Here is a 15,058-nt window from a genome sequence, read left to right as displayed (position 1 = left end):
GTGGATGAAGCTACTGAGCTGTATCAAACCAAATACCAATACATTTCAAATAAACAACACATCATACCCTAACTCCCAGACAGGCTTTGGGGTTCTGATCAGCAAAACTATCTGATTAGTAATGTAAATGACTAGCACTGAATCCCAAATTTTGATGTTTTGTAGACATTTAACATCTTGAGTTTCAAGGGCAATAATGTGCTTTAATGCAATTTTAAAATAGGTGATCTCCTGGATCTTCTTGAAATAACTATGTTATATCAGAAAATTTACTCAGAGGTTTTGAAGATGCCTTTTTCCCATAGGTTTTCTATAGTAAAATTTGGATACTGTGGATAAGGTATTAACACATGTTTTCCCCTTAATTTACTTTTTTGCATACTGTTTTTGGGAGGTGGGAGGGATAATGGACTTTTAAAAAAAATTGGGTTCATGACTGCACAACTTAATGTCACACTGTGTGAAACTAAAGTTGTTCTTCTTAATCAAATTGTTAAATATGATTAAAAACAAATCTCTCTAACTTCCTAAGTCATCTGGAAAAAAAAACGTGAGTCATTAAGATGATAATACAAGCAATCGTAAAAAATCAAAGATGATTAAACTGATTAATCTTCATTTCTCTAAATGCTAGGTCATGCTCTTATTATTAATAAAACCATAAGGAGCTGTAATTAAATTCTGGCGAACTTTCTGCTTTCAAGTAGTTTGACCTCCTACTGCAAAAAAACACATAGGAAACTATCCTTGTTCCCAGAAATTCACATTTTTGTACAAACAATCCACTCTGTAAATGTGGCTTTCTATATTAACAGGCTACTTTGCAAAGGTAATTTTATTTTTACAAAGTTGGTTTTTACTGTCTCACTTTCATGGCAGCATTTTCACTCAAGTGCAGATTAAATTGAAAAAACTTGCATTAATTTCAACCTAATTAAGCATATGCTCAGTTTGCTGAACTGGAGCTGTACTAAATAACATGTAAGGATTGGGTTGAAACTATGATTTTGCTGCTGTAAAAACAGCAACACCTATGTAAAGATTGCATAATTTACATGTGTGCTCTGGTGGGGAAAATGGCAGGATAAATTCTGAGGTCATGTTGCTTCCATCCTAGAAGGTGGAGGGGCAGAACTGTGCCCCAGTCAGCTCTGCCTGTGGTGGTGTGTTCCTGACTCCTCCTCTGTGTTAACAACAGGCTGATGCCTGGCTTGTACACAATGCGCAAGAGCAAGATTCACAGGGAAATGAAGCCTTCAGGAAATACATGGAAAATTAATAAAATTCAATTTTGCCCTCAGCCCTGGAGCAGAAAAAGATGTGGAGTGAGAGCCACACATGGCTCTGTCCTTACACCTTGCCATGCTGGTGAAAAATGAGCTATGGGAATCCTTCAGGGATGATGAGCTTTCTCCAAAGTTGTCCTGGTTTCATCTAGGGTAGATTTAATTTTCTTTTTAGTAGCAGGTACAGTGCTGTGTTTTGGATCTAGAATGAGAATAATGTTGACAACACAATGAGAATAATGTTGACAACACAGTGAAATTTTAGTCATTGATCAGCAGTGCTCACTGCAAGCAAGGACTTTTTAGTGTCCAATGTTCTGCCCATGAGCAGGTGCACAAAAAGCCAGGGGAAAGCATGGCTAGGAGACCTGCCCCAAACTGGCCAAAGGGGTACTCCATACCATGAAGGTATCTGTACAGGCTCCTGACTAAACACTAGCCACCCAAAAAATAATGTCACTGTGTTTTCCCTTGCATGATGTACTTCTTTATGTGGTCATTGTGTAACCAACATCTTTCCCTCTGAGAGATTCTAAGGAAAGCTGCAGCACTCTGAACTCGCTTGCAATCAAGCCTTACAGTCCTCCAACCCTGTAGGAGTTTTGTGCGGTTTTATAACATGACCTGCTTGCTTTAATTACAAAGAAAGATCCTGCTGGCATGACTGCCACAAAAAAAAACCTTCACAAGAGCCAATCTCAGTCAATTTGCAAGACAAGCAGACAAATCTCTGCCCAAGTTCACCTTGAGGAGCAACCTCTGTCAGTAAGGCAAGAGGTGGGAGAGCCGCTCTGTACCTTCACACCTCTCCTCCCAGGTATTCTCCCACTGAAGTCACACGTGGTCATACCAAGTCAGGAATCAGCACATGGTCAGAACAAAAATCTCTGAGGTGGATGGTGAAGTTAAAGCAGGCAGAGATAAGAAGTACTGTGAACCTTTCAAAACAATATAAATTGTGCTGTTGTTTAGTATCCCTAGCAGTGAAGTGACCTTGCAACACCCTCCCCTGTGTATACCTCTGGCTACACATCATGCTTTGTCTTGCTTCAGCGGCAAGCAATTAGCTGTCTTTGGTTTTATCTCTGAATATCCAGGTTTTACACTATAAACATTTTATTATCTGCAATGCAGCTATTGTTTTCCTATTTCTTCTTCTCCTACAGAGCAGCTTGTTATCTGCATCTTAAACCCGTTCAAATGTCTGCTGCTCCACGTTGAAGGAATTACAGGACTTACTGAGTGATTCACTGGAGGTTAACACAATATAAATTGAGAAATGAGCCAAGTTTCATTACAAATGTCTGTGTGTCTGATGGCATTTACCGCAGCCTGGGTAATGTGAAGCTGTGGTTTGGGGGAACTTGTGGAAACATGAAAGTATTGTAATGAAAAGAGGTAAACTTTGAATAAATGAACATTTGCTAAAGACTGTTGACAATGATAGAGTTTCCTTCCAAAAGATTATAGCTGCCAAATTTTCTACTACGATTACACTGATGTGAAAAACCATACATTTTTTCTTTTTCTTTTTCTTTTTCTTTTTCTTTTTCTTTTTCTTTTTCTTTTTTCTTTTTTCTTTTTCTTTTTCTTTTTCTTTTTCTTTTTCTTTTTCTTTTTCTTTTTCTTTTTCTTTTTCTTTTTCTTTTTTCTTTTTCTTTTCTTTTTCTTTTTCTTTTTCTTTTTTTTCTTTCTTTTTCTTTTTCTTTTTCTTTTTCTTTTTTCTTTTTTCTTTTTCTTTTTCTTTTTCTTTTTCTTTTTCTTTTTCTTTTTCTTTTTTCTTTTTTCTTTTTCTTTTTCTTTTTCTTTTTCTTTTTCTTTTTCTTTTTCTTTTTCTTTTTCTTTTTCTTTTTCTTTTTCTTTTTCTTTTTCTTTTTCTTTTTCTTTTTCTTTTTCTTTTTCTTTTTTTTTCTTTTTCTTTTCTTTTTCTTTTTTTTTTCTTTTTTTCTTTCTTTTTCTTTTTCTTTTTCTTTTTCTTTTTCTTTTTCTTTTTCTTTTTCTTTTTCTTTTTCTTTTTCTTTTTCTTTTTCTTTTTCTTTTTCTTTTTCTTTTTCTTTTTCTTTTTCTTTTTCTTTTTTCTTTTTCTTTTCTTTTTCTTTTTCTTTTTCTTTTTTTTCTTTCTTTTTCTTTTTCTTTTTCTTTTTCTTTTTCTTTTTCTTTTTCTTTTTCTTTTTCTTTTTCTTTTTCTTTTTCTTTTTCTTTTTCTTTTTCTTTTTCTTTTTCTTTTTCTTTTTCTTTTTCTTTTTCTTTCTTTCTTTTTTCTCTCTCAGAAGAGAAAACACTATAAATATTCTTTAAAAAAAAAACTATATGAAAAAGACTACTTAGAATAATGTCCAGCATAAAAGAAATGTTGAAAAATAATAATTAAAAGTAAATAGAAGTTAGAGTCATAGAAGAACATGATAGAATCCAGATAGGCATTTTGATAATGTAAGAAAGTTATTATTCAAAGGTCTGACAGTTTTCTAGGATAATAAAACACCATGACAACTTCAGTAGTTTTAATTCCAAATATTCAGACAAGTGTCATAGCTCCATCAAAACAGCAAAAATGGCTTATATTGTATAGACTTTGAAGCTCAAACAAAGAATATGATGTGATATCATGTGAGAAGGATATCTGTAGGCAGGCGCATGTAACTGATGATGGCAACTCCTTACAAATGTAATTCATTTTTCATCAGACACTGACGGAAAATGGAACTACATGAATATCCATGGGGAATGAACAATCAAATGGAATCAAAATTGAATCAAAATGAATTAAAAATGCAATAAAAAATTCAAATAAATAGAACCCTAGAATCACTGAGGTTGGAAAAGACCTCTAAGGCCCTTGATCCAACCATTACCCCAACACTGCCCAGACCACCACTGCCCCATGTCTCAAGTGTGCCACATCTACACAGCTTTTAATTCCTTCCAGGGATGAGGACTCCACCACTGCCCTGGACATCTGTGCCAGGGCTGGACAGCTGTTTCCACAAAGAAATCTTTCCCTGATGTCCAGCCTGAACCTCTCCTGGCCCAGCCTGAGGCTGCTCCCTCTCCTCCTGTCCCTGTCCCTGGGAGCAGAGCCCGACCCTTCTGGCTGTCCCCTCCTGGCAGGGGGATGTGCAGAGCCACAGGGTCCCCCCTGAGCCTCCTTTTCTCCAGGCTGAGCCCCTTTCCCAGGTCCTTAAGCTGCTGCTCATCAGACTTTTGCTCCAGACCCTTCCAAGCTCCCCTTTTCTAGATAAGACATAGTTTTGAAGAATTTGCTCTTCTGTGCCCTGTTCTCCTCAGGATTTTTTCCATTAAACTTCCATTATGACTTTGTAGCTGTTGTCTAGGATTTTGTTTATCCAAAATTCAAAGAAAAGATGAGTGCATGGTTCAGAAGTACTCTTTGCAGTTAGCAGAAGCAATAACAAAATGAATCAGTAAGTTTGGATTCTAAACTGAAAATATGTCAGAAACAATTTTATAAGTTTCCATCTCACCAAAACACTAGCACAAAAAGGTAAGGAAGATGGCTGTCTGAGCCTCCCTCTGCTGTCAGCAGCAAGACAGACTTCTTCCCAGGCAGATACATCTCATTTTATGAGACACTTCTATGACATGAGACACTTCTATGATAAATCCTGGTTTTCAGCATGGATTTTATAGATAGTCTAGCCAAATCATTTAATCTCACCATTTGCAATATTTGTAATTAACATAGATGTATCCTCTTCACTGTTAATAAGCAGCAAAAAAATGCATTTCCCTTGACTTGCAGTTCAAGTTCAGAAGGAAAATTAAAACCTTTCATTCTTTGTGTCAGACATTGGTCTGAATAATGGGAAATGAGTCTTTCTTCAGTACAGACACTTCTACCTACCTTACACCTAATGTTTTCAAGAGAAAGTGGAACTGCTGGTGTTGAAGTACAGTTACAAATTTCAAAGGAGTTTTAATCCCAAAAGCAACAGAATTGCACCTGATGATAAGGTAAGAAATTCATAGTACTACAGATTCATGATTCATAATATGAGTAAGGGAGCGTCTAGTAAACAGTACTTCATAGTCATGCACTGAAAAATAAAAATAAAAGCAAAATATCATATTCTTGAAGTATTTGCAGTGTCTCAGCCAGGCATCAGAAGGTACAAACTGACAATTTTTTGATACATATACCAAAAAGTTACTCACACAGAAGAAACCAAATGAAAACAAGTTTTTAAGAAAATAAAGCTAAACAAAAACAAAGCAAAGCAAAACAAAACAAACCAAAAACCTTTATCTGTCTCTGACTCAACTGATATTTCGAGGTTTGAGAAGCATGAAAATAGAGCAACTGTCAAAATGAAAACCTAAAAGTTGACATTCACATTGTCTGATAACCAGTTGGCTTATCTTCAGCAAAATACAGAGTAAAATATCATTGAAGTGACAATATTCAGCTGGTTCTGGTCATGAAAACTTACTGTAATCTTGGTTTGAGAATTATTCTCTGGAATGATAAAACTTCAGAGAAAAAATACAATGAAAGCTCTGTAACACATTTGCACTCCAAGTAATATATTGCTCCATGTTAAATAATAGAATCACAGAACCACAGAATGGTTTGGGTTGGAAAGGACCTCAAAGACCACCATTTTCCACCCCCCTGCCATGGACAGGGACACCTTCCAGTGTTCCAGGTTGCTCCAAGCCCCACCCAACCTGGCCCTAAATACAGACTCCCAGGGATCCAGGGGCAGCCACAGCTTTCCTGGGCAACCTGTGCCAGAGCCTCACCATCCTCAGAGAAAGGAATTTCTCCCTAACATCTGATCTAAACCTACTCTTTCACTTTGAACACACTCCCCCTTGTTCCGCCACTAGAGTTCTGGATGAATAAGGCAGATTTCATGGTTATTTTTTATTTCTTTCTAAAGGAGAGTGTTCTAGAGGGAAATGCTTTCAAAGGTTTTGTTGCTCTCAGGTTTTTGTTTGAAGCCAGTAAGGCAACTCATGGGTGAAAGGGTAAACAGCTGCATAATTCTTTTCAGGTGAAAAACCATACTAACAGCTTTGATGACAGGTTTCCCAGAAAGGCAAGGAGCTGGAAGAAACATGAACTGCCCTCCTAACTTCAGACAAAATGGACATCAACATATTATCTATGGACTCAACTGAGCCCTCAGCTGATTCCTCTGGGGTCAAAAAACAAAAACAGGAAAATTTGCTCCATGAAGACTGTGATATTTCTGCATGGCTAGCATTTCAAGAGGAGTTCTAACATCTACATTCAAAGTTCAATAAAGCTTCTGGAAAGAATGTTTTACAGTTCAGACTTACAGCACATTATTGAGTAGTTCCCCTTTAAATTTCTCAATATATTTAATATTTTGGAGTGATTAGTAGGTCAAGGCTTTTTTGTATTTTAAACAACATTTCAGTAATGCCACAGATCCTAACTATTAATTTTGTTTAGCATAAAGCTGCAATTTAACATTAGTATGGCATGAACTTGAATAGCTTTAATGTATTTTTAAAAGATGAATATGTTCTAATTAGATATTTATCTGTTACATGTTTTAAACAGTAAGAATAAGGTGTTCATCTCGAGTAAAGAGACAAGGTGAAAATATCAGCATTAAAGTGAAAGTATCAGCATTTTCGAACAGCTGGTCCTACATATTTCTGAAAATCTGATGATAATTAAAGACATACAAGCATACATTTACTGATCTAATGGCTTTGCTGTTTGAAAACACTGAAATGAAAATGTTATCATTTAGTTCTGTATTTTTCTATCAAATAGCTATGGAATTTAATGCATATAATAGTTAAGTGTTTCTTAGAGCAATGGCTGTAAAATGAGCGAAAGGACACAGATAAATGCTCCAGACCAGGCTGGGTGGGACTTGGAGAAATCTGGTCTAGTGAAAGGTGCTCTGGCCCATGGCAGAGTGGTTGAAATGAGATCAGCTTTGAAATCCCTTCCAATACAAACCATTCCATGATTTTGTGAATGCTTAAGCAATTGATGCCTCTGGGGGATGATGCCTTGCCACCACATATACATCAAGATAATTATTTACTCCTTTTTCCACCCAGTTTTTACACAATTTTCCCTGTGTTGTTCAGAGGAAATTGAAAGTGTTTATTCTTTAGGCTGGTGAATATAACTAAAACTTGCTTTAAGAAGGAGTATAGACAAAGCCATTTCTTAGGACATTAAAAATCACAGGCACGCATGAAGACTATAATTTAACCAAAGGCATCATAAACCAAAAATATTTAAAAATAATAAACTCATTGGTTTTTTGTTTTTTTTTCTCTAAAGTCACAATTTAAATTGCAGATTAGTTTTTTTTCTTTAGTCCTGTTGATAGATTTGAGGAAAGCAGCATACATCATTAACTGTACTGTGTGAGGATTCACATTTCAGGCTTTGTCTGGCCAAGCCACTACAGCCAGTCTAATTGTTGCAGAATTACCACTAAATGGAAGTGATGCCCAGGAATGTTGAACTTAATGTAATGCCCTGAAATAACATTAATAACATTGCAGTTGTTTTAATGAAATTCATAGGAGGAAAGTATCATTAAACAAAGCAACAATATTATCCCTGGTGCCCTGGTCAAACTCCAACCTGGCTGATTGCATTGTGACACCTACCATTTTTCAGCTGTTTGAACTTGGTGTGCTTGTGTGCCTCCCTGTTCATTGATATGTTAATGCCCTACATCAGCAGCTCATTGCAGCCTATCACTGTAGAGTTAGTTGGCTGTCTCTCATGACCATCCAAATGCTTTTAAGGAAGCTATAACCACAGTGCACAACCTTGAAAGGACCCCTTTCAATCTACCTATCCAGAGCTTGTCCAGTTACTTAGATATTGTTTAACCTTACAAGTGAGCATAGATAAAACTTATTTCAGTATTTGTTAAACACAGAGCATAGCCTCATGTCCTAGTTCTGAAATAATGAAACTGAAAAGCATTAATATGTGCTCAAAGCTGGGCACAGAAGTGTCATCCCACATGCTGGGGCTTTAGTTTAGGTCAGGAAGGTACTCAGAGCAGTATCTGCTCAACACTCCCACTTAACTGGGATTTGCTTTGAATTATAGAGTGGAATCTGAAATGAATGAAATTAAAGTCAAGATACAGTCTAAGAGCACAACTTAGAGACCTCAGCACCAACTAATTATGCAGACAACAGCCATAGAGTAGAGGTAGTCGAAATTTAAAAACAATATCCCAAAATATAGACTCCATGAAAAGTTACTTTTCTCTACTGTTGGTTCATGATGGACACATAGTCATGTTCAAAGGCTTTATTTAAAGGAGCAGATCTGCTCTACGCTGCCTTACTAGTCTTTGACTTAAGGGTCAAAGTCTGGATGGCAGAATACTTGAGAAAACTCTTCTGACACTGTCAAATGTGTTGGCATTTGTAGAGGGTTTGTGGAGGAAAACATTCTGAAGAGCTAAATTCTGTTTCATTGAAAACTTTTTAAAATGTAGGACCACAATTTGGATTTTTCTCGTTCCCATATTCAGGCAGAATTGTTAGTGGTGACTTCATAGAACAGTTTTTAGTGTGTTTATCACATCTCACAGGCTTAATTTCTAGTATTTTTCCCAAAACCCTCCCCATGCCCCTTAATCTGTTGTAGGTGAAATCCAGATATTCATGCACAGTAATTTTCCTGTTTGTGAGATCAGAAAAGATCACCAAGGAGCATGTAAAAAGCCAGGCATATATTTTTATTTATGCTAACAGTGATTAAAATATAAAAGTTCAACAAAAGTTGAGATCAGAAAGAGATAGTTGCAAAGATCTCTAAAAGAGTGTCTTGATACCAATTAGGAAACTGAGCACTGCTGAAAGCTCATTAGGGATAACTGTAGGTAACCAATTGTATCCTGCTTTGGAATCAAGTGAATGTCCAGTTCTCTCAGCAAAACAACAGAACCCACATCCTTCCCAAATCCTTATCCCTCCCTTTCTGGTGTAAAAGCACATGACACCTGTGTTTGAAACCCCTGTTAAACTGCAGCTGGATTGTCATCATTAGGGTTTTGTCACAGCCTGATTTGGGGAGGAAGCAAATGATCTGGAAAAAGATGTGACATTTTAAATGTACATAATCAGATCTTTAAGACTCATTTCAGGCTCAATGCTGTCTTTGATCTTCTTCAGGTAGAATAAAGAAGACAACAGAATGGGGAGAAGAGTGACAGGATAAGTGGAAAAGAGTGGATAAGATTGTGTGAGTACAGATGCTAATGAACCAAAAAAACACCATTTTATTTAAAGTGTTGTATATGTCTGCACAGAAATCAGATATTTGAAAGTAGTTCTAGTTGTAGATTAGGCATATTTTCTGTTCAGTACCAGGCCACAACCAAGCCATTCAAATGTGATCTCTCTCTGGCTCACCAGTACAAACAGTAAGGAAGAAGTAGAGAAAGCAAAAGAAAAAAGTGAGAAAAGATTATTAAAGACATTGAGAGAGCCACAGCCATTGACCTTGTAGTCAAAAAAATTCTGTTTCTCTTTGGGTGGTGGTAACTGAAATCTTGTATACAAATCAAAGTGAATTCAAGTCTTGCATGTCCGCTTTTTACCTGAACACTGAAAACACAGTCACTGAATCTTCAGGCAGATGTAGTCTCATATGGATTTCTTTTTTTTTTTTTTTTTTATGTCTGAGGCTGAAAAGCATTTAATCAAATCTAATATGTTTGGGAAAGAAAACAAACCTCTGTTTAATAGCTGGAAATGTCAAAGAAATCAAAGGTATTATCCCACAAAGGTCCTGACTGAAGATCTTTCTATTTTGAAAAAAAAAAAAAAAAAAAATATATATATATGAATATATATAAATCTTTTGACAACAGTAGTCAAAGTTTTTCAAGTAAAAGCAGAGAAAGTTTAGATGTGATTTGCCAGTGCTGCTTAAAGTTCCAAAACATATGAATGAAAGGCACCACAAAGACTTTAATTAATTGTCGCTTTTTGATTTAAACCTCTTCTTGTGCTAATAATTCTCATTAGCACTGCACAACACATGCTGCAGAAACCCCTGAAGCAGCCAAGCAATACCAAGCCAAATCCAGCAGAGAAGTCTCTTACCTGTCTGAACTCCTCAAGGTCTATTTTGTTTCCCACCAGCACCACAGGGATGTCATAGGTGTGCCGGACACGATAAATGAGTTCCTTAAACTCAGCTGCTTCTTGAAAGGATTGGCGGTCTGTGATGGAATAGCAGATAATGAAGCCTTCTCCACCTCGCATATACTGGTCCCTCATGGCTGTGAATTCTGCCTGCAGAACAGGAAGAACACACTCAGTAATTTGGCAAACAAAATGATCTATCTGTAAATAACAAACTTGCAGAAAACTTCCCTGGTTCCCTGCATAAATTCACATTGCTTGTTTTACCCTTGTAAACACTGCTTGCTGAAATTTGTGCATCCTTCTGGGTTCATCAACCCCAATAACAAGGATTTCTCTTAGGACTTTTTTTTCTTTTCCCATCAAGGGAGCTCTGTCCTCTAAGAATGTGAACTTATTATGCAAGTGCTTGCATACAGAAGATATTGTCTCATGTATTACCAGAAACTTCTTCAGTGCTGCCAGTACAAACTGACTTGCAACTGAATGAATATTAAAATTCAGTGTAAAAGAAACTATATTACTAGGAACTGGAGACAGGTACAGATTCCTTATTATGCATTCAATTCAAAAGCTCAATAATATCAAAAAGATATTCATTGGTTGCCATCAGTTTTGGAATGGTGCCTAACAAAACAAGGATCTGATCTGCGAAAAGTTCTACTTTTTTAAAGGGTCTCAGAAAAGATGGAGGTTTCACTTCAGCGTGGGGTAATGTCATTAAGTGAGAATCAACAATTTTAAATAGTGCAAGAATTTAACCCATTTCTTCCTCTTGCATTTTTCTCATTTTATGTTTATTGTCACAGAAATGCTTCTTGTTAGCAGTAGGTTTTTTTTTCAGAAGCTTTTAATAATTGACATACTGTACAAAAAAATATCAAAATTTAGTTTTCAAAAAATAGTCTCAGGCACTATGGTTTGAGAATATATTTTAAAGCTAGTATCTTTCTCAAGTTTGTTTGTTTTTCTTGATCACAGCCCAGAATAACCCAATACCATGGCAACAGTTGGTTAGGATCAGAATCCTCCTGACAAAATCAGTTCTCCAGAGATATTAAGATGCAGGAAGGTCTGATAAAAAAAGGAATTCACATATCAACATTGGACCATTTCTATAAGCAGCAGCAGCACGCAGCATAAAATCCTGTATTTTTTACTCTATTGAGAATTTAGGATTTTTTAAAACAGTTTAGTTTAGTTTACAAATATATATCTTTAGCCCTTGCTGAAAATTGAAGGGAAATGGATTTCTTATGCTCTTTTAAAAGTCTTAGCCTTAAATCTCTCTCAATACTTGCTCATGTTGATTGACAATATTTGCTGTGAATAGACTTTCATGTTGACCATCATAATTTATTTATGATGTATCTTTTACCCAAGGGCTTTATATATCATCGAAAACATTTCACCTGCTGCAGGAAAAAGTTCATCCAACTAAGCTTCAAAATGGCAGACTAATAGGCAATTTAAGGGTAGGATTCTTCATTGAGACTTACTCAGAATTTGAAATCTTTGAATTATCATCCCATAGCACCCCAGAAGAGTCTATTAACTACTAAGCTACAAGACAGAGTGGATCAGGTCCATAATGTATCCCATCCTCTGGAAACTGGATATGCAGGCAGTAGAGCAGCTGAGCACTGAAGATATCAAACAGAAAGGATTCCACGGTCTATGGTTTGGACAAAAGACTGAACAGAGCTGTGTCTCTGTTCCCAAATCTCTTCCAGCCATGTATGTTATATAGTTACTAGATTAATAAATGATGCAATACAAAACTATACATCACATTCAAAGTCTCCGAAGTTGAGAGCAGGGAGTGCTAATGACTAAACACAATCATTAAATCCATTATCTGCCCTCAGACCCCAGACTTTTTACACCAGAACAAAGATCTCACTGCAGCCACCATCCCACGTGACCGTGATTTTTTCTTCTTTGCACCAGTCCCTTAGAGTTGTTCTACACCATTATTAGGAGAATAGTCTCCTTTATAGGGGGAACAGAACTAGTTTGGGATTCCTTCAGGCTGAGCAGACAATGGAAGCCTTCAGTGAAGTTAAATCTATGGATTAGACTTCTGAATTCAGCTGGCTGTGCAGCTGCAGTCCACTGTCTAAGCTGTCCTTGTAAAAAGTGGTAAACAATTCAATGCCATTAATGAACTACAGGCTCTTCTAATGCTGGAAAATAGTTATACCATAACTAATTAGTTATCTAATTAGCTATTTTTACACCTATTATTTATTTTTAGAGGGTTTATACAACTGAGGGGAGCTGATAGCTAAGTACCCGTTTTCACATGGAACCTAACGCCCAGCCCAGATGACCTGTCTCCTTGAGTTAGAAATTGCATAAATCAACTACTTTACCACTTTCTGACAGCTCTGCACAACCTTTTACAAAGAATGAGCTCTGTTTAAGTGAGGTGATCCACCTTTAGGAACTGCTCAGAGCTTTGTACACTCATTTATAGCCATTCATGGCAAACCAAGAAGGAATTAGGTCACGCATCCCTGTTTAAGTTACTCACAGTAAGTGATGTTCTGGAGCATGAGTACTCCCAGGATCACTCCCCAGGGATGCTTAATGGCTTTCCTTGACTGACAGGAGGCCCTGGGTTCCTAATTTCACACACTGAATCATTCCAAAGGGATAAAGTTCTCAGCTTTTAGGACTGACACTTCTGAGTCAGAATCATCTACCTACACACTCTGGTTCATGCCAGGGCATAGTCAAAACTTTCAGAATAAGAATGAGTTTACCTATGTAATTTTTTATGATGTGTTATTATGACTGATTAATTAGACTAAACAGGCAAAATACTTTAGTGTCAATTTTGAAATGATCCATTTTCAGAGGCATTAAATATTTTGTGCAAACTGGATTAAGGACATAGAATTGTCTTTCTGTTCTTAACTCAGCTAGTAATTTCCATTGCAATTTTTTGATGTTGACATTAATTTCTCAGCTTTTTTCCCTTGGCAAAGGGAAGGACTCCAAAGATCAAACAACTCCAAAGACAAGGACTTCAAGATCAAACATAAATTAGCCTGTTTTTTTATTTCAAAAGAAGTGTTTTTTTTTCCTTTTCACCAAGAACCTCAACACAATAATATATACTAAGAGAAAGAATAAATTTAATTATCAATACATATGCTAAAATCTTGCTAAAAATGCAAATCTGTATGCATATTATATAAAAAAGACAAAGGACTAAGAAGAAATGATATCTCTTTGTTAATTTTCAAGTCTTACTCCAAATTTCATTTTTCATGTTTATCTACAGTAACCAGAACTAAAACCCAAGCTCACCTGTGTTTTGTGAATACTCAGGTGTAGAGATGAAGCCTAAGGTTTTACAGATTTTTTCAGTATTTTTATTTTTGTATTTTATCTGGTTCACTTATAAAATAAGCTGGGCATCTGTCACACTAATATCTTCTTTAATATTCTCCTACTGTAAAAAGGCCCTCTTAAAATCATTCGGGAATTGTACTGGATACAGATTTCTACTCAGTAAAGGGAAAATGCAAAACATTCTCAAGTCAGTAAATGCCAAGGGGAAAAGACAGAAGAAAATCACACCCCCTCAAAAGAAAATAAATTCTAAAAATTAACGTGAAGATTTGTCATGCTTACAGCATTTTGCAGCTTGACATCAATCTTGAGTACTCTCTTGTGTATTATGACTAGGACTTAAATTAAAAGTGTGGTAAAAACTCTTTTGAAACCAAATCATCATTCTTCTTAAGAGATGCAATACTTGAGAACAAGCATCAAGTTTGGAGAGAAACAAAACAGAATTTTTCTTAAAGTTGAAAGAAAGCAACATAGCTTTTTCCTTTTCTTTTTCCAGTGTAATTCAGTGCAGAAAAAAATTCCACTAATCCTCATAAGACTATATATTTCTACCCGTTGTTGAAGAACACTGACAAAAAAGTCTCTTGAGGTTAGGTTGCTCCTAGAGAGATGTCATATTTGCCTTTCTTCAGTAATCAGGCATCTGACGTGATTTTTCATAGGTATCAGAACAACCTCACAATGATATCAAGGAACTTCCTCAACATGCTTGGATACCTCATCCTGTGGTACTGAACTGCTTACACCCAGCTTGATTCACTTCTCCCTTATTTATCCCCCTCTAGTCTCTCTCTTCCTCAAACTTTCCTGGGAGGCATAAGAGCAGAGCTTTCTTATGAAGACGGGGAGAGAGGAAGCCTTGAGTGCATTTGTACAATCCATGTTCCTCATCATTAGGACACTCACTTGTTCCAGAAGCAGCCCCACATTTTTCCTGACCTATGTGCAGTTGCCAGTGTACCTGTAGAAACCTATCTCATTGCCTTTTAATGTCTCAAAATTTTCAATTCTAGCAACACTTTGTTTTTCATAATCCAATCCATTCACACTGAAGAAATACTTCCATACACCTTCCATATTTCGTACTCCTGTATATTCTTGGTTTTCCTATCAGCTTTTAAGAAAACAAATTATTAAAAAGAAAATGCCTAACCTCTGTTTTCTCTCCTTCATCTTGATTGATAATCTCTTATCTCACATTTCATAAAGAGCAAGAGAATTTTTTCATAAAAAGTAATATTTTAAATTAATTTTAAAATTCATGC

The 15,058-nt window shown here is 36.2% G+C and overlaps 1 protein-coding gene across 5 annotated transcripts in view; it reads right to left on the bottom strand.

Moving 5' to 3' along the window:
- RIT2 (Ras like without CAAX 2) overlaps positions 1–15,058 on the bottom strand; it is a 207,765-nt gene that overhangs the window by 109,255 nt on the left and 83,452 nt on the right. For all 5 annotated transcript variants that reach the window (XM_085567495.1, XM_031507344.3, XM_021538919.4 and 2 more), the window contains one exon: positions 10,386–10,577. In XM_085567495.1, coding sequence (XP_085423621.1) covers positions 10,386–10,577 — 192 coding nt within the window. The remainder of the gene's footprint in view (positions 1–10,385; positions 10,578–15,058) is intronic.

Source organism: Lonchura striata, chromosome Z (genome assembly GCF_050655825.1).
Source record: "Lonchura striata isolate lonStrDom1 chromosome Z, ASM5065582v1, whole genome shotgun sequence".
Taxonomy (NCBI): Eukaryota; Metazoa; Chordata; class Aves; order Passeriformes; family Estrildidae; genus Lonchura; species Lonchura striata.
This window is presented reverse-complemented; position numbering and strand designations above follow the sequence as displayed.